The 27,447-nt window shown below is 40.1% G+C and overlaps 1 protein-coding gene across 3 annotated transcripts in view; it reads right to left on the bottom strand.

Annotated features, from left to right (window-relative positions):
* Positions 1-26,599, bottom strand: part of PAFAH1B1 (platelet activating factor acetylhydrolase 1b regulatory subunit 1) — a 36,513-nt gene extending 9,914 nt beyond the window's left edge. Inside the window, exons 1-7 of one of the 3 annotated variants that reach the window (XM_074596221.1) lie at positions 25,963-26,034; positions 9,805-9,872; positions 8,633-8,844; positions 7,297-7,381; positions 4,181-4,255; positions 3,032-3,238; positions 890-1,058 (exon numbers count right to left, since the gene is read on the bottom strand). In XM_074596221.1, coding sequence (XP_074452322.1) covers positions 890-1,058; positions 3,032-3,238; positions 4,181-4,255; positions 7,297-7,381; positions 8,633-8,664 — 568 coding nt within the window. In that variant the 5' untranslated portion in view covers positions 8,665-8,844; positions 9,805-9,872; positions 25,963-26,034. Of the gene's footprint in view, positions 1-889; positions 1,059-3,031; positions 3,239-4,180; positions 4,256-7,296; positions 7,382-8,632; positions 8,845-9,804; positions 9,873-25,962; positions 26,035-26,140; positions 26,348-26,385 lie in introns of those variants that run through there. The other 2 variants (XM_074596219.1, XM_074596220.1) reach the window with 2 other exon arrangements.
* Between the last annotated feature and the right edge of the window lie 848 nt (positions 26,600-27,447).

Raw genomic sequence — 27,447 nt, 5'->3', positions numbered from 1 at the left:
CAGTTCATAAAAATACAAGAACAGCACATATGTTCACATAGAAATCTTCAAAGACCAACACCCCTTGTAGCACTACTTTATTTTCTTGCTATCAGCCAGCTGCAATGTCTGTTCTTCCTCTACAATAGTGTTCTGTGGTGCTTAAAGAACTGTATGCACAAAAGGCAACAGCTTTCTGTTTTCTTTGGTATGTGTGTGTTTATTGTTCTAAGTCTCAAACATTCTCTGTTCCTACTTACCACTTCTACAAGAAGATATTAAAAGCAAGACAAGCAGCAGTATAAAAATGCTTTTACATCAAGACTATAAAATAAACAGTTACTCTTGATATAGAATCTTATAGTTGTGGTTGTTTTACTGTCCCATTTTTCCCTATGGCTTTTGAGCCTAATGCAAAGGGCATGTCCATTGAAACCAGGCAAAACCAAAAGCAGCAGACTGCACAGTACGTACACAACACCTTTGGCACTAATTGCTTCCTTCCTGAAGCAGCGCACCAGTGAAACAGAGGGGTGGAGGCGGCAATCTTTTACCAATTTGAAGCCACAGTTTTATTGTCTAATAAGCATTTAATTTTTAGCACTAAACCCCTGTAACTGCTATTTCTTTTCAATAATACTAGGGGATGCTTCCCACAGCATCAAGCATAGCAGATTTGAGACACTATTGCATTCCATAGACACTAAACATATACTTTATTTACAGAGCACTCAAAACATCAGAACATTTCCCTCTCCCCCTCCTCTCCTCCCCCCCCCCCCATTTTCTTTTGGGCAATACTCTCGGTTTATAACCCCTTTCCACATCAGCAGTTTTCCTGAATGAAAAAAAATAATTAAAAAAAAATCTCTTCACTTTGCAGACTAAATCAATTCCCTTTATACCTTACCATGCATAGTTCTGATGCACTCAAAGCCCTGGAAATCCCATAGCTTAATGGTCATATCAGCAGAACAGGAGGCCAATAGTTTGCCAGTGTGGTCAAAGGAAATATCTTGCACAGAGTCTGTATGCCCCTTAAGGGTTCGTTCAAAGTCTCCTGTCTCATAATCCCACACCTGACAAGTGAACAGAAAATCCGTTAACAGCAACCTATTACTCTTTGTATTCTCCAGCCTTACATTTGCACTCTGCAGGCCAGTCTGGCACCTTATTCAATAATTAATTGAGCAAGAGACATAGAAAGACAGCCCTAAAAAGCCTAACAGCATAGAAAAATAAGCGTTCTTTTTATAACATTTTGTAACTTATAAATTAACTGAATTCATGCCTCTTGAAAACTGTTTTTCAGCTAACTTAAAGCATTGTAAACACAGCAGGAAAACAAGTTCCATTGTATCTAAAAGTCTTAACAGACAATACCCTTAAAAACAAAGAAGATCAATTTAGAAGACACTGGGCAGAACAAATCCACTTCGTACAGATTGTTTTTCTCCATCCCTTTCTATGCTAGCTCCCTAACTAGCAATATATTTTCAGTTGGTGGGGAAAGCATCATCTTTAACAACGTCCCCTCGCCCTTTTCCAAGCTTTACTGTGGCTCCAGAATTTACTTGCTGCTTCAAAACCCAATAGCAAATATTCTGAATACTGAAGAGCCATATTCTGAATGCACTGGTTTAGGGATGATAACCCAAACCGCTCTGAAGAGTCTGATACGCACACGCTAGTAGATTACAGAATTTGTCAGAGATAAAATAAACATTTGCCATTAATAACTGCAAGATAGCATGAAGTCCCCATTCTCACCTCCTAATTAAGTCAGTTTTCTATCATCTAGCCACAAACAAAAGCCTTTGAAACAAAGCAAGCTCCTACATATTTTTTTTGTGTCTCTCTCAAGCACAAAATTAGACATTTCATTTTAAATTATATCCTAAACAAAACAAACTCCAAAACACACCAAACAACAAAGCGAATCCATCATCCCAATAGATTGCAATCACTAGGAATGGAACCGTCAGAAATTAAGCTATACAGCTTGACTTAAAGAATAAGAAAATTCATCCAGTGTATCCATAAGAGTGAGCAAAACCAAAGCTAATTAGTCTCCTCTGTAACATCTAACACACACAGAGCTGTCACCGTTTCAGCTGGCCCTGTCTGCTTGAAAGAAAAAACACCAGGCCTCTCTGCTCAAGTCTGCTGCAGGAACAGGTTAAAGCTTTTTATGAACTAGATCTGGTTGACATCTTTTATTTCAACCTTCTCCAACAAGTAGCCACTATTAGATCAACTTGTACTTTTAAGCACATCATTTAATACGCAACTCAGTGTTTTTCACAACAGCACTTTTTCCAAATAGTTTTCAAACCAGTGTAGAAGAGAACAATGAGAAGTATCTTTTATCAGGATAATTTCCCTTAAATGGTGACATTCAAACAACAAGAAAATGCACAACGTCTTTATTCGAAGCTAAAATGAGAAACTACTTGCCTATTGCAACAAATCTCTCCACGCCACTGTACACTGCAATAAAGGCCTATGAAGACCATGAAAGTTACTGAAAGTCAGTGAGACTTCATGAGACTTGCATGTCCCATTTGGAGTACATCAGAATAACTAGTTTTCAGTTAAGGTTACAGCTGCATAACCACTTCAACTCAGCTTTAAAAAAATAATCACTTTTGATGAGTTGAGGCAACTGTCTTCCTGCTTCTCATCACAGCACTACCCTGTACGCTATGCCACTCCTCCTCTACTGAGCAGCCAAAATGCATTCTTCCCCCAAAGATCCTTTTATCTCCAGCGAGACTTTATCCTCCAGTCTCTAAATCCACGTTAGCTTAATTATTTTCTCCTCAAGTCAAAGGACAGTAAAATACTCTTGAAGGTACTAACTGGACCAGCATAAAACTAAAATTTGTAGATTACACAGGACACCAAACTTGAAAGAACTGTCCCCTATTGAAACTGAAGCAGAATGTGAAACAATCTTCCATCAGTACAACGTACGTCCAGCTTGAAGTACTAATGTTACATATTACACATCCTCTGACTTGCTTAGTTTAATTTTCTGTAGCACACATACCTTTATTGTGGCATCCTCTGAAGCAGAAACCATAACACTGAAAACTGGATGGAAAATCACTCGAGTGACAGGACTCCTATGTCCACTCAACGCATACTTCTCTGGAGGACGAGGAATCCACTCTTTAGGGTCTCGTTTCTGACCAAGAGGTCCACCTGATGTAAATTCTTCCTTAGCTTCATTCAGCTTTGACTCTAATTCCATTACCTAAGTTTATGAATTTTAAAGAGACTGTTAATTTCTCATTTTATACCAAGATCTAATTCACCTTCACTCATTAATAATCCAAAGACCAGCTTGCTCCCAGACTCACAGTAAAGCAAAGATTGTATGGATCCAAACTGATTACCAATGTTCAAGAGTGTTGGTATTTCTAAAAATCAAACTTAATTAATCATTTATTCTTTAATAATTCAATCATTAAATATGTTTGAGATACCATTTTGATAAACTATTGAAGGAGGTTGTGTTAACAAAAAGGAATGCTACTACTGCAATGATTTTCTGTATCCCTGAGATGGCATGCATCTTAACCAACGGCAGAGACACCCAAGGTGTAATAAAATCCTAGATATATTAACATTCACAATAGATAGGTCTCTTGTTAGCACACTGAGATTTTTTTTTTTTAAGCTTTTAGTACATTCTAGATCCATTGAAGCATTACTAAAAAGAGTTTTGTACCGTCCACTTGCAGTAGAATCACTTACTCTAATGCACTGGAGTTAATGGTTTCTTCCCTTTAATGTAATGGCTAAAGACAACTGGCTACACAGGATTTTACCGTCTTTCTAAACCAGTCAAGCCTTCAGGAGACAGCTATTCAATCTTTCCGCTCACAAACTGCCTTAAGGCACCTCTTTCCTTTCCAGCTTCAGAAACTGCACATGCAATCCATAAACTGAAGTCAAGAAATTTTTATAAAGAAACTGAGAGGATGCCTCTGCCAGCACCGAGATAGAGAAAACATTTGCTACAACAAGGATTTTGCTATTTTTCCTACTCAAGTCCTCAAAATGCATCTTTGAGGCATCACTTTCTAAACCCTGCATTTGTCTGACAAGGAAAACATGTAACATTCTGTTCAACAATGAATGTTCGCTTTCAGTCACAACTTTTTATAAGTAAATCCATTAGATCTCTACTTACCTTCTTTTGTAATCTTATAACAGATGTCCATTTTTTTTCCAGAAGTCCAGCATACTTCTTATCTAACTCTTCATTCTGCGGAGGAGAAGCATTTAAATAAATTAATAAATTCTAGTTCTAAAGCCTGTAGAAGTGTTTCTTCAAAGGCAACATAAACAGCTCGTTTTAATAAAGATCTCCTGACAACAGAAAGAAGAATTCAAGCAAAATGTTATAATCAGTTTTATTAGTGACATAGAACAACCACACTTCAAATTTTCATCCCTACAATTTACAAAGAGAAGAAAACATTCTCGAAGATAAGCCTCCTTTTTCATAGTCACCAACTAGAGCATTAGGAACCAACGAAGTCGTACCTTCAGAGCAAAGGCTGTGCTAGCACCATTACTTGTTAGTACAACGCACTCTCTTACGGAAAAGCACACCGTTTGAAGGTGGGAGTACATATACTCCAGCTCACTTGAAAAGCAGTTAGCCCAAACTAACTCTGATTTTATCTTTTTAATAAAAAAAACCACACAGCTAACTTGATTATAGTTAAACTCAAATTACCATCATAATATTGCATTATTTTGTGCTACCTTCTCAAAGACAAGCTTTAAGTACGCTCTCCCTGCACCTTTACCTCAGTAACCAAAGCAGAAAGGAGACCATGCACCTGGCCCTACCGAACACCAGCTCGGCTACTGGAGAAATCAACACGGATTTTGCACCTCTAATGAAACTTTAATGAAGAATAATTTCCTCCACTCAATATTTCTCCTTCGGGCTCTAAGGAATAGCTGAGGAGCAACAATGAACAGCTGATGTTATTGTAAAAGCCATAGTACTACTCTTTTTTTCCTCCTCCCACCTATTAACACAAGAAAGAGGAAGACAAGCAACACAGAAAAATAAACATCAGAGGCACAGAAGAGTAATTAAATGATGCGCACTTTCTTTCCATGTACAAAATGACAATCTGATATTGGAATAATTCTAAATTAGATGGAGAATAACAGAGGCACGGGAAAAATAACAATGGCATGGCTTACTCCGTAAAACCTCTGAGGACTGGCTGCCTCGGTCAGAGACCGGATGTTAACCTACTACTTCAGGGGCATTTGTAAAAACTGGAGTTATCTGCAGGAATAATCAACACAAAAAATGAAATATCTCTTTGTAAAACTACACTTGAATCCTTCCAATTTACTGAAAAAATTTCAGTCTTAACCTTTTATTTTGTCATTTTAGTTTAGCCCCAACCAATTTGGATTGCCTTGGAAGAAAGTCACATGGAACTTTTAGCAACTGCATTTTCTATTTCCCTCAGGACCATCTAGCCTATTTAGATCGCCTTTTTAACCTTTGGGAAGAGAAGACTTAATTAGGTTGATAGATAAGGCAGATAAGGGAATGGTATTAGGATTTTCAATTATGTTTTTCCAATTTGTCATTTCCACTTATTTATTAGATACTGGAAGCAGATTGGAGAAATTAAGTCACATTTCAACCAAGCATTTTGGAAAAAGAACAATGCAGGGTTTGTAATAGAGAAAAGGCAAGGATTTATCAAAAGTCAGCACACAGAAGTTTCCTACTCAATCCAGGTGTCTCCAGAGAAACTTAAATGAAATCCACACCTCCTATGCTAAGAAGTGGAAAGTTTAAAAATGATACAAAGAATCACCTGTTACAAAGGCAAATCAACAGAATTCAGTTCCAAGAAATGACTGGTCTAAGTCAATAGCATCCCTACAGTCTAACAAAATAGAGTTGTTTACCAGAGCTGATCAACTTCTATTAACCATTAGGGCTTGCCCTCCAACCATACGGTTAACCAACTGGTATGTGGTTTCAGGCAATGATTTAACTACTGACCCAATTCCAATCACAAACCAGACTTCCACCATTTGCTCTATATGATAAAGGAGAGGATAAAAGCAATTCTGTTTTGCCTGGTTTCTTAAACATTACTGTTGTTTAGGCCACCAAAGCCTCCAAAGCTGCACAGTCTTACACCATGTCAAATCAGGTTACAAGAGAACAGTCTTCAGTTTTCTAATTTTGTATTGCAGAAAGTTTATGCTTTTATGCAGTATTCCGTGACAAGAATAAGCACAGTTAAGGAAATGAGCTACAGGGAAGGGAGGGGGGACGGACACAACAGCAGGAAACAGAAATTAAATGTGTTAAAATTAGACACATTCTTCTAAATATTAAGCACAGAACAGTTCAGGTCGGAAAGGACATCTTGAGATCATGAATTCCAAATTCCCTGCTCAAAGCAACGTCAGCAAGACTGCCCAGGCCTGTGTCCAGTGCAGTTTTGAGCATCTCTAGGGACAGAGACTCCACAACCTCTGGGCAACCTATTCCAGTGCTCAGTCACTCTCGCAGTAAAAAAAAAGAAAAGTTGTGCATTATGTTCAGACAGAATTTCCTGTGTTTTAATTTCTGCCCGCTGACTCTTGTCCTGTCACTAGCAGCACTGAGGAGAGTCTGGCTCTGTCATCTTCACAGCCTCCCATCAGGTATTTTATAAAGAGTGATAAGATGTCGCTAAGTCTCCTCCCAGCTAAACAATGCTAGCTCTCAGCCTCTCCCCAGACGAGAGATGCTCCAGTCCCATGTGGAGCTGCTGGAGCGAGTCCAGTGAAGGGCCATAGTTTTTGGGTTGGTTGTTTTTGTTTTGTTTCTTTGTTTGTTTAGGTTTTTAAATACCATATTCTATCACCTTTCTTATACATTCACATTGCCTTTTGTCAGCTTTGTTTTCTAGCACCTTTCATCTTGAAGTATCTAGGCCCTCTCAGGACTTGTATCCTTAAAAGATCATTACAGGAAAAACTCAGCATTGTATAGATGAGTGGTGGCTAGACACAAAAAAGATTAATATATGCCTAAGACATTAGTTGAAGATAAAGTAAGGGTTTTGCTCAGAAACTGCTGAGTTATCCAATGATTACTGAATTTTAAGGCAAGGCAATAAGCTGTATGAGTTTGTCACCTCCAGTCCTGAAACTGCATGCACTGATAGGTAGGTAGTAGATGTGTATGTTCAGAATGGATGCAAATGCTATAAAATTATAAACTCTTTACGCAAAATACAGATGAAGAATCTTGCTTGAACTCACCACATCTAACTCAGCTTCCTTTTTAAAAACCGAATATGCCTCTTCATAGCCATTAGAACGAAGGTAATCTGCTATCGCTCGATTTCTAAAAAACAAAGAACAGTATCTTCAGACACAATTCTGAAGAGAAGAACAGGTGCAGAATTACATTTTAAAAAAGCACGATCAACACTTAAGTCTTCAATGCAGTACAATACCTAGGATTATTACATTAGTTAAAAGCCCAAGCAAATTTTACAAATACGTTTGGCAAACAGATTTTGCTTTGAGACGTCAACAGCAGGATACGCTTTTTATTGTAGGTTTGGTGAAGAGGTTTGTTTGTTTTTTTTTTTAAATTTTAAGTTACCAAACATGGGAGTAACATGAATATATTTATCAACCTGTATCGCATATAAAACCCATAGCAGATACAAAGTCATGACCATTATCTACATATTAAAGTTGTGGCTTTATCTTTGAAGGAAACTATTTTGGGTAGAATAGTTTAGAGTACAAGATTTTACTTCAGCTGAATTTGAATTAAATGCTCGGTTTAAGACAACAAGTCTTAGCTTTGTTGTTCAGAATGATACAATAACTTCTAGTTAGATTACAGGAAGGGATACTGCCTCTAACTAAAATGTACAGTGCTTCACATTTTACATTATTCTTCAAAATATTCCACACTTCGACATAAGCCAATTACCAAATTAATCTGCCTTGACAGCATGCATTTGTTATGGACCTACTCATAAAGTTTCAATGTTATTCTAAGACTTCAACAAGCAGTCAGCACTTTTTGTTTAAGAGAACAAGACTAAGGAAATGCTGCATTTTCAAAATTTACTTCAAATGGATAAATATTTTCAAGTTACACAACAAAGAAAAATTGCTTAATACAAGTAAGCTCAACGTTCTAAAAAGACTTAAAGGTAAAATTACTTTCAGTTACTTTATTAGCCTCCAGCAGGAAGCCTAGTTTTGTTTTCTTATTATCCCTTACTTTCCTGGGAAGGGATACATGTGTATATACAAACATATATGGGGAGACATACACATACTACTATATTTAAGTAAAATGATATACAGACACTTTTTAAAAGCAAAACTCAGAAAGTCATCTGCGTAAGGTATTTAAGAGAAAATTAAATCTTAAATTTAATCAAGGCGGGGTTTTTTTGGTTTTGTGTTTTTTTTTGTTTTTTTTTTTAAGAGTAGAGAGATCTAAACCATAATACACGATACTTGACTGGCACGTGAGCACAGCCACTCTGTAAAATCTATTTGGAAACAGAAGTTAATATTTAAAGTTTAATGAAAATGCAACACAAACGTAAAAATAACCATTCCTTACAGTTCATCTCGTTGCCTTTGTGACAGCACCATGGTGGCTGCAATGTCAGGTTAACGTGATTCAGCAGTGGCTGCCTCCTCAAGATGGAAAATCTAAGGAGCCCTGGATCCACAATTCAGTCTGCCACCGAGTGGCTTAAATCAAAAATAGTTTTCCAGATGTGAAATCCAATAGGAAATCCAGAGGCATTCAACACAGAAGATTCAATCCATCTAGAAGGTGGAGAAAGAGACACCATTAATTTCCTTTAAATAAGCATTCGGTCACTCTGGACTGACAGGAAGATTTCAGCACTCAGGCTGCAACACCACTTTGGACAGAACAAGCTGACAGAATTGTAAATGCAATTTTATTTTGCTAGTCAGGATTATGCCTTTATAGCACATCTCCAAACCGGACTGAGCAGCCTGGAGAGACTTGTACACTTTCTTTATTCCCTGTTTTCCCACCAATAGTCCTTCAAGAAGGGAGCTGAAGAAGCCACCTTCAGTCACAGCTCACTTCTAGTTTGTAGGCAATTCCACCATATTTTCTTGTGATGAGAAGTTAGGCCTACTATAAACAGCCTAGTGTTTGCACTCACTACTCCTACCAGAAAGCTACCCCTCAAAATCCTCTATCCTTAGGCTAGATTTTTTTTCTTCTGTAGATTTATCTCTTCATCAAACTAAACCCAGCAAAGTTGATTCAGTTAATTTTCAACACACACTAGAGATCAGCTAACGCTCTCCTGTATCTTTCAGGCTTTGGGGAGAGATTAAGGAGAGAAGAGAACATTCCAGAAAGGGACTATGGAAGGTGCTAGGGCACACTTCAGGCCATAAGCAACAGCATCAAGGCACACTCGGTTTGTCATGGTAGCTCATTCGAGGCATTGTATCAGGCAGTTCTCTAGGATTTACCCAAACAGCATCGTTAAAGATTATGGCTATAATTCAGCATGTGAACTTTACAGGAAAATTCTTACACAATTATCTTAGACAAATTACTTTTTCTATTCTAGTAATAGTATCAGAAGAAGTTGCAAGGAACCACATTCTAAAAGACAATATTTGCCTTCTTTTCAGTGTTGTTTCAATTCGGTTTACCTACAGTTAATTTTTCATCTCACCCATACTTGGTACAGCAAATTTTTAAACAGATCTTTAATCTTATCAGAATAGCACAATTACCACGGTGCGGAGTTGCCACAAGCCCGTCACTTCAGCTGGGTTCAGACTGTGACTCGATCACTACACATCTGAAAACGCAAGTCAATTCAGAATATAGGTGAAATTTGACCTATTCAAGATAGTGTTCAAGTCAGTCAGAATTAAGCCTTTCACAAATTACTTTTTTCCCCAGACACACTATTTAATATCACCTTATGCAGTAACATGAACTGCAGTATTCTTAGCACACTATCTACTTCAACTGGACGGTTTTAATTCTAGCAAAGGCAACATCACCAAATCCATTTCAGCAGCACTGCCTTTTGATTTCTGCACTGCAGGTACTCTTTTGTAAGCAACGTGATTATGAAAAATGCTGATGTTAGCACTATTATCTTGCATACCTGACGAGAGTCTGTATACAACACGTAATTTACTCAAGCCGCTAAGCAAGTTTGACCAACCAGCTTTTAGCAACACGACAAACTGAATACGACAATACACAAAGACTTCGGAGACACTCATGGGTTTGTAAACTTTCTACCAGCTGCTCTAGGAAGCACGTGTTCCTGCTGCCTCTCCCCTACTGCTTCTCCACTACACATACAGCTACACCAGGCTCACTATAAAAGTTGGATAACCATGTTGGTCAGGAGCCTGTTTGAAACAAAAGCCTTTCTTATATGAAAAAATTAAAGAAAATACTAAACTCGTATCGTTGTCTACTTATCCATCACAGGGGATCAGGAGCTTGTTTGTAAAGCTATCTAGGTTCTGCTGTCTGCTTCAACATAAGCTTAAGCAGCAAGTTGCTTGTATTTCACTCTGACGGTGGATTTCCCACATCAAATGCTCCATACCGTAACACTACACTGCAAGCCGTTTAGGACAGGAGCACACTAAACAGGCAAAACATTATTTAATTAGTTTGACCTCTTCCCTAATAGCTATTTCAGAAACAATTCAGTTGAAAACTGATAGCACAGGCTGCATCCTTTCAGAGAGCAGAAGCAAACACTTCACTTATTCTTGTCCCACACCTCGCTTCCTGACAGGTAGAGGCACAACTGGTTTGCAATAGATGCATCTTCTTCACTATGCAGTAGGAGTACTGCATACAAATTAACAGAAATGTAGTTAATATAAAAAAATAAATCTATTAAAAAGATTAGAAGAAGTGCCCTCTAGAGGGCAATGCTGCTATAAATTTAAGTACTGAAAAACAGAGGCTTATAATGGCTGAATCTCTGCACTTCATTATGAACATAGCAACGCGTTCAGTAGTGATAAACATTGTGGAGAAGAACAAAATAAGGCACTACTTTATACACAGAAGGACTGTTCAAAGCACTAAACAGCCGAACACAAAGATCCAGACTTCCAAAATCTGCTTACAGTACTACTATGGTAAAAATCACAGTATTAAAAACAGAAGGTGGGGTTTGTATTATGAACTACCACTAAGCAGTGAATGCCTTGTAAATCCAGCATCGCTGCAATAACTCCAGTAAAAATCATACTCCAGTATTTTGTCAATTTTGTCACTGCGTCTAGGAGATGCAACTATAGCACTTGCTAAAAATAACAGCAACTATATTTATAAGGCAATCCTTGACATGTCATCTAGTTAGAAAGGCGTTTTCTTCCCCCGTCAAATGTAAAGTAACCCCAAGCTTCTCCTGTATCCCTAACACTTAGCAAGACCTGTCCTGCTCCATCGCTCTAAGTCTGCAGTGTTATTCAGAACCAGATCTTAGCCCTAGATACATTTCAACAGCTACAGGGCAATGCAGCTGTTTCTGCTATAAGCAAATTACGGCTGATCCACAATAAGTTACCAATCAACTAATCTACAGTATCTCGCTTCACTGAAAAGTGTTTGTTCCAAGCACCCTTCTCTCTCACCCATTCCTGACTTTTTAACTACCAAGGCACTTGAATATAATGCAAAGCATTTTTAGGGCAGCTTCCTCCACATATACACCCTTTAACAGAAGACAAAACAGAAAGAATGAAAGTAAACGAACAGAAAAAAAAAACACCAACAAAAAACCACAAACAAAAAAAAAATCCCACACAAGCAAAACCAAAAAGCCCAAAAGGACCCAACTTGAATTATCCACCAGTGACAGTTTAAGAAAGAGCAGCAAATGGATGACTATTGTCCATGCACACTCCTTTTCTTTAGCCAGAGAGGCTTTGTGACATCCAGCGCTCAGTGGAGCAAGACTAACCAGTCCTTTCCCCATCGCCTATCAGGGTTTGGAGTCACCACTGCTTACACACACCCGCAAACCACCTCACTCAGGGGAGGAAGTCAGTGTTCAAAGAGAACCCCTGGCAAAAAAAAAAAAAAAAACACACAAAAAAACCAAACCACTGCCTGTTCATTACACCTTGCCTGAAATCAGTCATTTTTAGTATCAGCAGCTTACTGCGACTAAGGTGGTGTCAAGACAGAGCTAGATCTCTTTGAAAGAAAAGATGTCTTTATGAAAATTTTAATTTGTTCTGTATTAAGTATGGAAAAAAAGGCTGAACCTAAACAGAGCCATCCACGGAGTAACAGCTACTAATTAAATACAAAACAGGATGTGCCTTTTATTAATAGCCCCACTTAGACCAGAAAAAGTTGTAGTTTCTAACTGAAGACCCATTCTATTCAATATCAATAGTCTGCATATATAAAAGCACAGATTGATGGGTGATGGAGTGGCAAACCTCTGCATATGTACAAACATGCAACAAAAGTGGGTTACAAGCGTTTTGAGCAAGATCAGTTGTCTTGATAACCACTTTAAACTTGGGAACCAGACCTGGCTGATCATGTAACACCGACAGGTTGGACACATCAAATGTTTGCCTCTTCCTTCTCCTGGCAGAGAACGTTTTCTAGAACGTGCAGGTACCTGGTGGGAGAAGAAACACTCCCCCACAGTGGTGCAGGTAGGCTACTTCTTTGTGAAACAACACAAACCATTTGAAACCTGTATGGGACATCCTCCTAGCTTCATTAACAGTAGCATATCCTCAACACACAACTCCATCTCATCCGAACTGCTACCTTTTAGCTAAATGGAAAGATCAGCTTTTATACTTGGGACTGGTAGAAATGTCTGAGCAATAAGGATAAAAGATCTAATTCAACCCCTGAGCGCTGTAGGACTAGAGTGGCATACTAAAGCATAATCTTTTTAAAATAATTAGCCAAGAATCATCCCAGGCCAGATTTTTTTTTCCCCTAAAAAAGCTTCTAGAACATACAGAATTATTTATAAAGAGCAAAGAATTGGGCAGAAAGACCTGAAAAGCGGAAGAATCCTTCTTTGTAAGCGAAGGTAAAAACAGCACAGAACAGGTTCTTCCAACTTTCTCATTAAAAAAAAAAAAAAAAAAAGAGAAGTGGAAGACCCTCTCTCTCTTTATGTCTAAGAATCATCCCCTGTCTTCCCAAACTGGGACTGAGAGACCCCACCATATACAGCCTTTAGCTGGGGCCAGCTGCGCTCACCACAGCACTCACCCACACTGCGTGAGGACACGTTTACTCCCACTGAAATTGCGCTGAGGCTCACAGATTCTGCCTGACACGCATTTAAAAACAGTCCCACCCTGATGGTGACTAAACACATACCTTTTCCAACTGGTTAGTGTCAAGGCACCCAGCTGAGTAACTTCACACTTGAAGTGGGCAGCACAGATCTGATACTGCATAGGAACCACCCTCTTCCTGAGGATGACTAAGACACCCAAGCAATTCAAAAAACAGTTGCTTCTTCCTGACATTAAACAGTAGGTCCTTACACCGATCTCTATCAGCGTGGTTCAAGTGTTTCCTAGATTACTGGAAAACTTGCAATAACTTAACAAGAGAGACCTGCTAACCATTCGTAAGATGCACAAATAGCAAAATGAAACCGGTTCAGCTATATTTGTTAGCTCTTTGAGACAGCTATGCAGTAGATATTCAAAGCACAACAGCTGAACAGATACAGTAAAAGCTATGAGATAGGAGAAAAAAAAAAAAAAGAAAATCACTTTCAGGCAAGAGACAGTCAGAATGTCCCTCAGTTCATGATATGTCATGCCAGTAAGTGATAAGCCTTGGCTCATATGTATTTGTATGATGGTGTTCGTACTTGCTTCACAAGACATTTAAACACTATTTTCCATAAGTATTCTCCAAATATAATTGAGAAACAGGTTATGGAATCAAATTAACCCTTCAGCATTTTAGACAACCTGCCAAAAATACCTGTTCATTTACCTGAGCTAGCATCAAGACAGAGCAAAGTTACTGGAATTAAAATTCCTAAAATCGACCATTCTGTAAACATTTAAAAAAATATATATATCAAGTTTAGTCTGTAAATTACTTCAGAATTCAATATGTTTTTGCTTAGAGTACACTGGATGCTAAATAGCACTAAAATTTGGTTTGAATACATATGTCTGGTAAAGACACTGTGCCTGGAATTTGACATTAAGCTTTTATCTATTTCAAGCTGATCATCTACTTTGCAAACCTACAGCGAGACTAAATGTAAGTTTTCAAACACACTTGAAGACAGAAGTTTTCAAAATCAAAACCAGCCTGCTTTCTTATTTTTAACTACTAAAATAGTGTTTCTGGACTTAATCCTTGACTTATTGATTACTGTGGTTAATTACCACATAGATACCCATAGATACCACAGCTCACCCAAATATTTTAGAGCAGGATGAAAAGTTTTGTTATTTTTCCTGTTTCACCTAAGCCCTTTGTTTTACTATTGTTATGACTGTTTAGCAATTTTAATAACTCACTGCTACAGCTTTAATCAGAAGGTTTTATCTGTACATGGCAAGCTACCATTCAACTCTTTCAAAGTAACACATATATTGTACTTTGACAAAATCGAAGCCATAAATATGGAGGTCAAAGAAACCATTAGCTACTAGTTATTAACTCACGATAGAACTTATACCTTCAGTAAGATGCTACATTGGACCCTGCAAGGTATTAGTACAGTTGGGGATTTAGCATCCCAGAAAGAATGAGGGCTTTTGTCCATTAAACTGCCTTACAGAAATCACGGGAAGTAACTGCACTGGGTGCCTACCAGCTGCCAGCATGCAACAACCAAGTTTATTAACTTCTCCACTAATGTTGCCATCAACAGGGTGTTTTGTACTAAGCTCTTATGAAGCCCTTCCAAATCCAAGCATTTTCATAAATGTATCCTGAGATACCAAACTCTGCCATTGCAACCAACCTTATCGTCCTCAGTATTTTATCAGCAAGACCAGTTCAAGGTTCTCCATTGTGTTTCCTTTGCTCCCATCAAGTGTGTCAAAAATACTGCTTATGGAATCAACACCATAAATAAATCACTGAAAAGACTCAACTGACTAACACCCATTTCTGCTCTTCAGAATAAGTCACAGTAAAAATCACTCCCAATTGAGATATGATCAATCTAAATTTCAGTTTACCAAGGTAAACAATTACATATTTTATTAGAAACAACATACACATCAGTAAACATAAAATACATAAATGGGAAATAACATTTGTCAAATTCATCTTTCATTATGGACATACACTAGCTTTGCTGGACTCAGTTGAGTTTGGCTCCGTAGCATGAGCAAGACCCAGTCTCACAGGCAGGTGTCAGGATCTCTCCTTCCACCAGGAGTGACCATGCTACACTGCAAACCCCTCCAGATGGCTGCCTTGTGGACCAGCAGCGCTCTGCTACCATGGCAAGGTTTAACATCTACACAAACACCAAGCGCTGACATACAGACAGAGAGCAGAAAGTTATTCCAAGCTCATCATGAGCCAGTATTCCTTGCAAACAGCTGTAGGTTCTAACCAGATTTTTCAAGTAACCTCAATAAAGCTGCAAAGAATAATGTAGAGAAAGATGTATTACGTTATAATGCGAGCCTTTACAAGTTTCACAAGTTCAATTTTACGGGCTTTTTTCACGGCCTAAGTTACTCTGATTACTTAAGCCAGGGCTCCCCTTATCAAGAAAATCCCCACCAGCACCACGATAAAAGCCAGTCTCACCCACTGGAACTGCAGGCTCAAAAATCTTTCTCACTCTGGCAATTTAAGTCCTCAAGCCTACAGAAACATTTGCTTAGTGGCTACTACAAAACAGTCCATCAGCTTAATACATTCTTAAGCACTTTTTCTATCTCCCATAATTCCCACAGGCACATTTTGTCCTTGCTGTATTTTATGTTTTCTCTCTTCACTTTTTAATTTTTATGAGTTTAACCAAGAAAATCAGTTTCAACATCATTCCTTGGTTCACAACATCTGCGGCCGCAGTAAACAGTTAAATAGATCAGCACCACCCCAAGTTCACCCAGCTGCTGTCTGGCTATCTACCCACCACTGCTGGCCAGTCTGTTACGGCGGATCTTGCAATTCATGCTCATAGCTCCTCCAGGAACTTAAAAATAAATCAGTTAAATTTCTGCAGTTTTAACGACCATTGCTTAGGCTCCATAAACAACCTTCCCCACAAAAACACAAGCTACATACACTAAACATGTAACTGTAGCTCATAATATATGAAATTAGAAGAAATAGATGGCATAAATTGCAGAACAAATACATTAGCAGATAAAGAACAGACTAACACCTTTCAACTCTGAAAGCTTATCAGAGTTGTGCACTGCTGTGCTTTAAGAACAGTAAATCTTGGGGGTTTTTTTGCAGAATCCTAATACCCTAATGAACTCAACTACAAGACCACTTGTTTTCTAAGTATTATTATAACAAAATCATGTATTTAATAATATTCTACAAGAATGTTACTTTGCAAGAGACCAAATCTGAGACCATGTTCCCAGACTGGCACACCTAATACTAAGTACCTGGGTGTTAAAAAGGCATATAAGCCATTACGAACACAAGGAAGCAACAAATGCGGTCACGTAATGAAATCAATTACAAGGTTTTAGATTGCTCACATTTAGCTTCAAATTTAAATCTCAACTTGCAATATTTACAGTTCCAGCAACCCGTGTAAAACTCAAAACAGTCTTGGGTGTCCAGCTACATGCTACCAACTTTTAAGCGGTTTCACTAACACATTCTACTGTTCTTAAAAGATTTTTTTACCTGGAAGAAAACTCGTGTTTTCTTCCAAGTTTGTTAATATATCTGAAATGCTAGTTCAGTTAGCTTCCTCTCTTCCGGTAATATTTCAACCGCAGTGAAAGGCAAGTCACTTATGAAGTGGTAGCAGAGACCAGAGCCATCAAAAGACTAACAGAACTGATAGAATGAAATTCCACAATTCTTTAAATTTGAGACGATCCATTTATGTATTAATGAAGGGGAAATAGTTGTTGCATTGTCACTTGCTACATGTCTGGCACATTAGCCTCACAAAGTTTTTCCACAGTGTATTTTGTTTCATAACATATTAACAAGAGGACTTAAAATGATTATTTGGGAGGATTTGCAGGCAATTAGAGCTACAGTCCTTTATGGGAGAACTAGATTAAATTAATTGTTCTCTTATACCTCTACATTATAGTGCTGAATTCTAGCAAGTATATAAGCACACTTCCTTTTAATCTAGACCAATTTTTAATGGTCTGATTTTGTTTTAAACCCAGTATGCAAAAAGATGCTTTATCAAACTCAAGCCACAGAATAGGACAACTCTTGCCACAAATGTATTGTACAAACAGATTTCATAGAAGCTGCCATTTAAATACAAATCTAATTAAAAGTGAAGTAATATCCATATTTCTTGGGCATAACTACTATGACCTGAAAAGGTTTCTTAGAAATCTGTCTCCATCTGTTGATAGGAAAGGAAAATGGTGGCAAGTAAAATAAAACACCCAGTTCCTTTTCTGCCCTTCATCTCACCCCCAGTTACAGCTGAAAAGCACATATACAGTATAATCACAAGAGAACAGCCACGCTATTCTTCTTACAGTGTGACAAACACATCCTATCCTAGAAAAATGTTAGAATTCATCACCTGCTAAGCCGGCAGGGATGAGTTGAAGAATACAAGAAAGCTACTCATTTATGAGCTGGGCTAATCTTTTTTCCCACTTTTCAGCCTTCAGCAGTACAGCTAGCTGAAGGATTACAAAAAAGTCAGCTCCAACAACTATCTTATTTTGGAAAAACAAAAGAAAAAGCAAATCTGATCTGAATTACAACTCTGAACCTTATTTTTAATTCATATGTTTAGTAAGCCTGTTATTCTGCAACTAAGTGGTCTTAAAATGCCTGTAGGTCTTAAACTAAGTGCTTTGCCAAGTATATCAATATAGTATTACACATAATATAGCACTTTGTGCAGTGTTTGTTCACATTTTGCAATACATTACCAAAAATATTTTCAATTTCAGTTAAAAAAAATTTGCTTTCATAAACCTTTAACACAAAAAAACCTGAAAAATCCTATACCTGTTTTCTTAACTATTTCACCTATTTTTACAGGTTAATTGAATTGACTTTGCTAAAAACCTGACGCTATAGTTTACTTCTGAAAATAATTCAACAATAAATCCACAGGGAACTGGAAAGTAATCTATAGCAGATCAGATACGCTGCCTATGTTCCAAAGACCTGGAATGCAGGTTGCCATTACATCTAAAAAACAAAGTTAAGAGATGTCATCAAGATGCTATAAAACAGAAGCAAGTTAATTACTCTACACTGCATGTTACCTAATATCCTAATTAGAGATTTGTATTTTAAAATAAACTTATACATCCATGTACTTTTCCGCATTATTTCAAGTTATAACCACTACTTAACAGATCACTGTCAGTTGCTACCTACCTTTAGGACTGTAAAACAACAAAAGACATTCTTGGTCTCATTACCTTCCCATGCACCAACACTACATGACTTTTTGATACTTTTGGACCAAATTTGCTAGGGAAATAATTTTTTGGGAAAAGAGGTCTTTAAATTAATTCAATCTTGACATTTATTTGCCCTCTATCACTTCAGTTTTGCAATTCTGGTAGAAGTATGATACAGCTAGCTCTCAGGAGAGCATCTCAAGCACATGGTCACTACATATCATTTTAGTGCCTTTAAGCTTCTTCCCAGTCAGAGCTCCAGTCTGTAGTATACACGTAATCTTCGGTAACATCCTACTTCTAGCCTGCCTGTTCGGTTCTGTGTGAAAATGCAGGTAAATTTAACTACCAATAAATGAACAATCTGGAAAAAAAGCAGGCTGCAGTAAGGAAGAAACCTTTAAGATGTGTGAAAAAGTTTTGGACATAGAACTCTTTATGCTGTTGTTTAGTATGTTGTGATAGTGATATGATAGCAAGGGATTATTTCACAAAATTAGTTTAAAATTTGTATCAACCCCCACTAGGTTTTCACTGCACTTCACTGGAAACCTGAATGACCTTCTGGTCAGATACGGGTTAGTGAAACTGGGGAGCGAGGTCCAGAACAGACTGAAAGAGAACGGAGGAGGGGGGTTAGTGTTACAGTGGGCTAAAGTATTACAAGCTGCTACGCTAAACTTGTTCAGAGAAATGCACAATGCACATCATGGTTTATCAGGATGACTTCAGCAAAAGATATTTTTCGAAATCATTTTTGCTAGGTCAAACAATACATACACAATTTGTGACAGCAATTCTAGAACACTGTGTTTTAAGCTACTTTCTCTGAACCTCTGAGAGAAGAGAGCACGTACTCAGAATAATTTCTTATGGTTGGTCAGGAGTCATGCACTGGATTTGAACTTTGTTCTTTTCAGTTCTTCCCCCCATCCTTTTCTGGCTTGAAGAATTAAGTAGTAGATTTGCAACTGTCAAGCAGGTCACAGGAGTATACCCAAATATAAATATTTCAATTACTAAACTGCCTGTTATATTGGAAATGTGATGTTAACAAAAATGATGGTGAATTGATTAAATTTATATATGAACAACATTTGGAAGGAAACTTGAAGGAATGTGTATGTTAAAGCTTTAAAAACAGAAGGCTGAAACCACATAGAAATCCAAAGAAAAATTCAGCCAAAACTTCCACTCTTCAAATCATGAGAATACTGTTAGTCCTTTAGCTATTTTCAAAGCTTGTTGACCAAAAATGGCTTTATTTGACAAGTAAAGAGAGGGAAAAAACCCCAACCCAACAACAAAAAAACCTGAACATCACAATTGTCATGCATACATCTTATCCTATTACAGGGAACAGAGTTTAATCTTTCTTGACACCAGTACCAAAAGTAATTAAATCAGTGTTCTTGTAGAAGGTGTCTCATCTTTCTTATGGCCCATCTTCACCTACTACACTACTGCCTCTAAAGCAGATCTGAAGTTGCGGGAACCAGTCCCTGCGAAATACCTGCCTCCCTCTTCTCAACTTTCCCAGCATCCCTTCAGCTCCCATCCACTTGCTCCCATCCACCTCGGTTGATGTATAAATTTGTGCTTGTGATATGTTGTGGTACTGGAAATTATCTATCATTAATACTCATCCGAGCCTTATTGGTATGACAAAACCATGAAAAAAATAAATTCCAAGTTTGTTGGAAGAGTGTTAGCTCTTCACAAGATTTTATTACAAAAATGGCATACATGATGTTAGAACTTCAACCCCATCCTCACGGTCTGCTGCGGATGAATACTAGGGTCGGAGCTGCTCTGTTAAACTTCCCCCAATCTAGTTGGTGCTTGCTGCCTACAAATCCAGTTGAGTGTGAACCAAAAACTTCCACCATTACTGATTTAATAGACACCATCTGTTTCAAAATACATATACACACTCACATTAATGACATCATTCTCTTATAGATTGTAAAGACACTTGCATTTAAATAAACCAAAATGTTTACCTGACCTTTTTCTTCACCCCAAAAACTGCTGAATCAAGCTCAAGACAAACTGCCAACATTGTTTCTTTACGGAAGAAACAGTCATTTATCTAAAGATAAACAGGCTAGATGTTTTTAACTGATTTTCCTCTAGTCTTAAAGAAGGATAAACTTAACACCTTTGCTTTAGCATTAAGCTACCTCCATGCAGAAAAACAAAGCAGAGGCAATCTGCAGGGGCAGGGGGGCAAGAGACTTGTCTAATTAAGCCAGAACTTAAGACCTGTGGAGCACAATAGGAACAATTACCATTGATACAAGAGGGAAGGTATAAATAATCTCAATCACGAAGGCCACTGTGCTATCTCAGATGTAAACTAGTATGGCATCACACCATAAAATGTTTTACCTTTAGCCCTACCTCAAAGGCGGAATGCAACTGAGTCACCCACACGCGCTGGAGGACAAGAGGTGCTTCAGAAAAGCGTATCTACGAACTCACTCAACAGGGACCTAGTTAACAACAGATCTGAGAAAATTACAGGACAGACATTTGATGCAGCACCACCTATAAACCTCAACCACAATGGATTGTCCCATAACTGGAAATACCTTTTGAAGACTGCAGCAAATAGTTACTGGTTAAAAATATCAGGTAAGTCTTCCAGAATCAACGGAATCACAACCACAAAGATATATTTATTACATCTATTTAATCACCATCCTTATCCAGAAGTCCATAAGCAGCCAAGTCAAACTGCTGGGCTCTCTCAGAAGCAGTACCAATAGGGAGGAAATGGCTAAGTACTCCTAAATGTATTAACACGTACTTTGAATTCATAATGTTGATTTTTTTAATATAGTTATGTATGCATCAGTGCACTTGATACGGCTTAGTATGACAATGCTGTGCACACATGATTTGCTTTGAAGAGGATTGTATGTTTATAGTACTGATGAAATGGATCACAGCATACACTTAGAAAATAAGTACCATTTTTCTTTGAAATTTCCTTAACAGTACATGTCAGCATGAAGTGGTATGATACGCGGCTTCCATGACAGTGAACTAAAAGCAAGATAGCCTAAGTCACACCAATCTAATGCCCTCAAGAGAGAGCACGAGCCTAAAAAAAGATAAAAGAATGAGCTTTTAAACATGCTGAACGAGACAAGTCCTGCCTCAATGAGTATTAAGAAGAAAAGGCCCTTCTTTAAACAACTAAGATAAGATGTAAGTTAGATATACACATTTGTTGGGGCTAACCTGCAGTTCCTAGCAAGTTCACCAGGTTAAAACTAGAACTAAATTATTCATCAGATAAAAATCATGGTTCTTTCAAATGTTTCTAACATGTAACACTCATCAGTAGATCTCAAGACGTGGTAGGAATGAGGAAAACCATTGTTCGAAAATAATGTAATAGAAGAAAAACAGACATTTAACTCAACCTAAGACTAAGAGCATCACAATTAAGCTGACATAATACAGCCACAGCTTAAATCACAGCACTGCATTTCCAGTAACGGCACAAGCCTACCATGAAGAAGATGACCACATGTGCACTCCTAACTTGGACAGCATTTATAATAAAAACTCTGAAGAAAGCTAGTTTTAAACAGGTCAGGATTATGTTTTAGTGTAAATGCCTATTTTTAAAAACTTAAGTTGAGGTGTAACCTACTCTGTCAGGCAGATCAAAAGCCAAAGCAACATCATCCATTAATAAACACCTGTGCTCACAACACCCAAAAGCCACATTAGGAGCCCCATTGCCCTTGTGTCAGGTAATAAAGTAGCTGCCGAGAAAGCCATTCAACCCAGGCAAGGCTTAATCAACTGAATACATGTTTTAGCAGACAGGCTGTTCTGCCAATGATATTTAAGCTCTTACAAAAAGGAGAACGAGGAGACCAGTTGTTACTTCATTAACAGATCTGCAGTACATAACTTACTACTTCTTTATGCTAAATCTCACAGCAGAAACTCAGATCCATTTTGATTAACACCCATGGTTCTGATACTTGGGAAATATCTTCAATTGCCATCACAAATTACATGTTACAGGCTGGAAACTCCCCCACACCCCATATGAAATCTGAAATTATTATTTATTAATACTAATTACTGATTTTCACTGCCTTCTTGATTTCCTGAATTTAGGCCTAAGCAGTTCTTACTTTCAGGCTGGCAAGCATTTCAGTGTTCACTTTATGGACATTTCAGCAGCCCTCCCACAGTCTTTGCCTTCAGCTTTGAAAATGGGCCTGAAGTTCACAAAAGAAGGAGAAAGCTGACCATAACAAAACTGCTCAAAAGCTGCCCCCCTTCGTACTACAGTAATTCCAACCACTCTAGTTCATGAATACCAGAAGCAGCTACAGAGGGTTGTAAATAAACTTTGTCACAAACATACACAGTATATTTCTGAGCTATAGAGAGGCAGGGGTTTTGCAGCTATTGTTTGCCCAGAATACTTTACAAAAGGCTACAAACGCATTATAATTAGCACTGATGGGAGTTGGTTATAGAGTTCTTGAAGACAGACAAGGTTGGAGTGTTGGGCAAGACAGTCAACAGATGTTAATTCAATAGCTGTCCCATCGATAGCAAGTTGGATAGACAAAAAAGTTGAGAGTAGACAAAGAATACAAACTGAGCACTCGAGGCTGGGTGGAGCATAGGAAACAGTATAGGCAGAAGAGTCAGCAATACATGCAAGACAGACCTTGTGTACAGTCATAAAGGTAAGCATTAATGCCTTTTTCTTTTGTAGAACAGAATTTAACAAATTATTCCTGTACAGAAAGTAACTGCCATCATTCCAAGGACAAAAACCAACCAAAGTTATGAGGAGGCAAGTGTTTTATTGTATTCTTCATCGCTCCTAGCCTGGATTCATTTTTAGACACAGGCATTTAGTGAACACATCCACTGAATCCTGTAACATCTACTCAAACCGTTCATTAATGAACTACATCTTATAAAAAAGCCACTACCGTTTAATTTAATTTTGGGCAAATTAAAACCAAACGCAGTCTCATCTGTGGCCATCTACCATGAAAAACTGGATTTCAGAAATGAGACAGACCCAAGAAAAAGCAAAACCTTAGCCGGCTTCAGAACGCTTCTTGTTCGGTGTTGGACTTGCTCTGATCAACACCGAATTCAGGCAGGAATGCCATGAGCCACATCTGGAACAGGAGATGACTTCTGTAAGCAGTCCCTCCTAGGTGGTTCATCTGATCCCTATTGTATTCCCCAAACCCTTTGTTCTAACACCTTTCCTACACAATTTTAAGTTTAACATCAGTGCTACCCCCATGTACGCGGGTGGTACAGTAATACTCTTACAGAGCCATATTGTTCACAAGGGCTTCCAAAATCTTGAGATGTTAATTTATATGAACTCAGCATGTGAAGAAGGGTAATGCAATAAAGTCCATATACTAATAGGAGTTACTCTACTGTGGGCACCAGAGAAAGCAGGAATTGTCCTCTCTGGTGTGTCCACCCATAACACAGTCTAACCAAGAAGTTGTATGAACAAATAATAGCACTAAGCAACAATACAGTGGGTTCTCTATATTTCAGTGAATCTTGTGTGTAAAATACCCCCACAAAAATTACAGTTCTTATCTACAGTGTAAATAAAATCAACAAGTGACTATCTAAGTCAATAAATTGAAATGGTTATCAGACAAAAAAATGCTGGCTTTGCAACGGTGACTGGTCACTTCTCACTGTCAGACAAATCAAGATCCACCCTGCAGAAAAATAAGCCTCAAAACAGAATGTGAGATTTGTTTCATTTCAGAAGGTTCCTGCACCATTAGATTCTTCCCCAAAGAAGAGACTTCATTGTTACGGCAATTAGTATTCCTCCACCCCAGCAAAACGCAAGCAAAGGGAAAAAAAAAAAAGCTATGAAAGGGTAATCTAGCCATTTCGCAGCTTTGCCTCCTTACTCCACCCAGTCTCTTCTCTGCTCAATGGCTGCACACAGCATCCACAAACATGGTAATATCAAAAGAAACACACAAAAATGAGATCCCTGAGAACAAGCTAGAAATTTGCAATAAATCTTTCTGTTTAAAAATATTTTCTTTGTTTAGTTCGCTAACACAATTTTCTTACTTAACAAAATGACTCTAAGGGTAAATAACATTTTGATAGCAGACCCTCCCTCTTCCGAAAACCAGCCAAATGCTGCACAATCATTTACAAAATGATCATTGCTGAATGTAGGTTCTTTAACCCCCATCTCCTAATGCTATAAACAATACTGTCATAGGAATATACACTTAAAAGAATCTCCACATAAATACATAATTCAGACAGGTCAATATGCCCAAATATGTATTTACAGTAAAATAGCATTTAATAAAGATTTTTAATATAGCTTACATCAACCTTCCACCATCCCCTGGTTAGGTAATTCATTATGAATTGACTTGACCTGCAACAACCAAGCCCTCTGCTGCAGCACTATCAGCAAGGAAATTTTACCAGTAATACTATGGCAAAGAAAGGGAAGGTGTCACATTATTATTGGTATTAAAGGTCAATTTTAATTGCATCCACCTTAAACAACAACAAAAAAAAATAATCTCACACCCACAGAACTGCGTAAACCCTAAAGTTTTCAAAGGAGGCACCACTCCCACCCCCCAACTTCCATCAAAAGCCTTGCCTGTGTATAACCTCCTGCCGAAACAAAAACTCCAGAGTAGCAATAGAGGATTTTAGCAAACTCGATTGCTATTAAAAGGTTTCCAAGGAAAGTCTGTGCGACTATAGACAAGGAGGCTGCGATATGACCCCAAGAAGGAGAGATTAGACCTCCCTCCCCCGTTTTCACTGCAGCTGGTTCTGAAGGTCTGAGCCACCTTCTATCAATGCTTTCCCCACTGGATCACCGCAGGAAGACACGCTAGATGCGAAACACATTCTTAAAATAACACCTACTCCTTTCCCCCGAATTATCAATTCTGGTTTTGTTGTCTGTGCTGAGGCCGGCCCGGGAGATGGGGGCCGGGAGGGACGGCTGCCCTGCCCGGGAGAGCCCGGGGAGCGGCCAGAGGAGCCAGCAGGAGCCCGGGGAAGGGATGCTCGGTGTCCCCCCCGGCAGGCACACACCGCCCTCCTCGCCCCAGACGATATTTTTATTATCATTTGCGTCCGGCCCGCCGCCTCCCCCCCAGTATCTTGCTAAGTCACCAGAAGGAATGAGGCGGCCTAAAATGAGGGGGGGGGCACGAAGTCCGGGAGCCCACGGCGGGGCCCTCTCCCCCACCCCACCGCTCCCTTGTCTGGCCCACTCCTCCCCCGCGCCCTCTTTTCCTGCTAAGTCACCGGCGGCGAGGACGGCGCCGGAGCCCGGCGAGGGCCCGCGGGGACGCGAGGGCACCGCGCCCGGCGGCCCCCACCCCACCCCGCCGCGCCGGGGCTTGGGGACCGTCCCCCGCCTCGCCTGCCTGCCGCCCGCCCCGCCGCCCTGCCTCCCCCGCCTCCTCCCCGGCTCCCTCCTCACCAACGGGCGCGGCCGCCATTTTGAGAGCGAGCTGGAGAGAAGGAGGGAGGGGGCAGGAGAGGGAGAGGAGGGCGGGGAGCCGGGGAGGAGAGGAGGGGGGAAGAGAGAGGGAGAGGAGAGCCGCGCCTGCCGCACGGCCCGCCGGGCCCCGCCGAGCCCGGGCCGGCCTCCTGCGGGGTTGTTAGGGGGGGAGAACGGCGACCGGGGGGGGGGTGGGGGGGAGGCAGGCGGGGCCCCGGCCTTACCCGAGCCGCCGCTTCGCTCTGCTCCGCTGGGCCGGCGCCGCCCGCCTCTCCCATTCACCGGTGCGGCGGGGCGGGGCGCGGAGGAGAGGGCCCGGGGGGTCCCGGAGGCGCTGGACGCTCGCACCGCTCCGCTCCGCGGTCTGTCAGTGGCGCCCCGGCCGCCGGGAGGGAGGGAGGGAGCGGCGCGGCCCGCCGCGCCTCTGCGCATGCGCGCGGCGGGGGGCGGTGACAGCCGCCGGGCGCCATCTTGGGCGGCTGAGGCGCAGCGCGCCGCTCCCAGCCTGCCCCGCGCCGCCCGGCTCCCGGCCTGCTCCGCGCGTCCCGCCGCGGCCTGCGGGCACGGTCCGACTCCCGCCAGGGCCCGGCGCGCTCGCACCGACCGGTCCCGGCCCCGGCGCCGGCCTCCGCCCCCTCCATTCCTCTCCGGCCCTCTTCTGACACGAGGCCGGCGCCGTGTCAGCGTCCTTTCCCAGGCCCCTGCGCTCTGCACACTGCGGCTGCTGTGGCAACCTGCTGCACTGTCACACATACACACCATACACTGCCTTTCTTTTCATCAGCGTTTTAATTAGTGGTAAAGCTGCGTTAGTGGAGTCTGTGAATGTCAAAGCTGCGGATATCAGTGAAGAGACTTAATACTACTGGAAGGCCTTGGAAAAGAAAGAAAAGGCAGAGTAAATAACAGATTTATCTGTATGGTGTAGCTTGGGCGGTGGTTGTTGGACAGTCTGCATCACTAGTGCCCACATGACATGAAACACATGATACCTCTGTGAAGTGATGGAGAGGGGCGAGACGGGTCCCTGCTGTGCAGCATGGTGCGTTATCAGGTGCCCGTGAGGGAGCGGGTGCTGGCCTTGTCCTGACCCAGCTGCTGCCACGGCCAAGAACAGCCCAAAAACGGAGTTACACCGCTCCTTTCTGTGGGCTGTTGCGTTCGGCCTCACCACACCAATAGGCTGCTGTGGCATGTTCTGGCTTGTGTGGAATCTGCTGCTGACGCAGCACTATTTTTAGTGAGTAACCTTGTCCTGCAAACCTAGAGTGACCAGATTTGAAAGA

Source organism: Larus michahellis, chromosome 7 (genome assembly GCF_964199755.1).
Source record: "Larus michahellis chromosome 7, bLarMic1.1, whole genome shotgun sequence".
NCBI lineage: Eukaryota > Metazoa > Chordata > Aves > Charadriiformes > Laridae > Larus > Larus michahellis.
The sequence above is the reverse complement of the archived record's forward strand: the minus strand, read 5'-3'. Positions and strand labels throughout refer to the sequence as shown.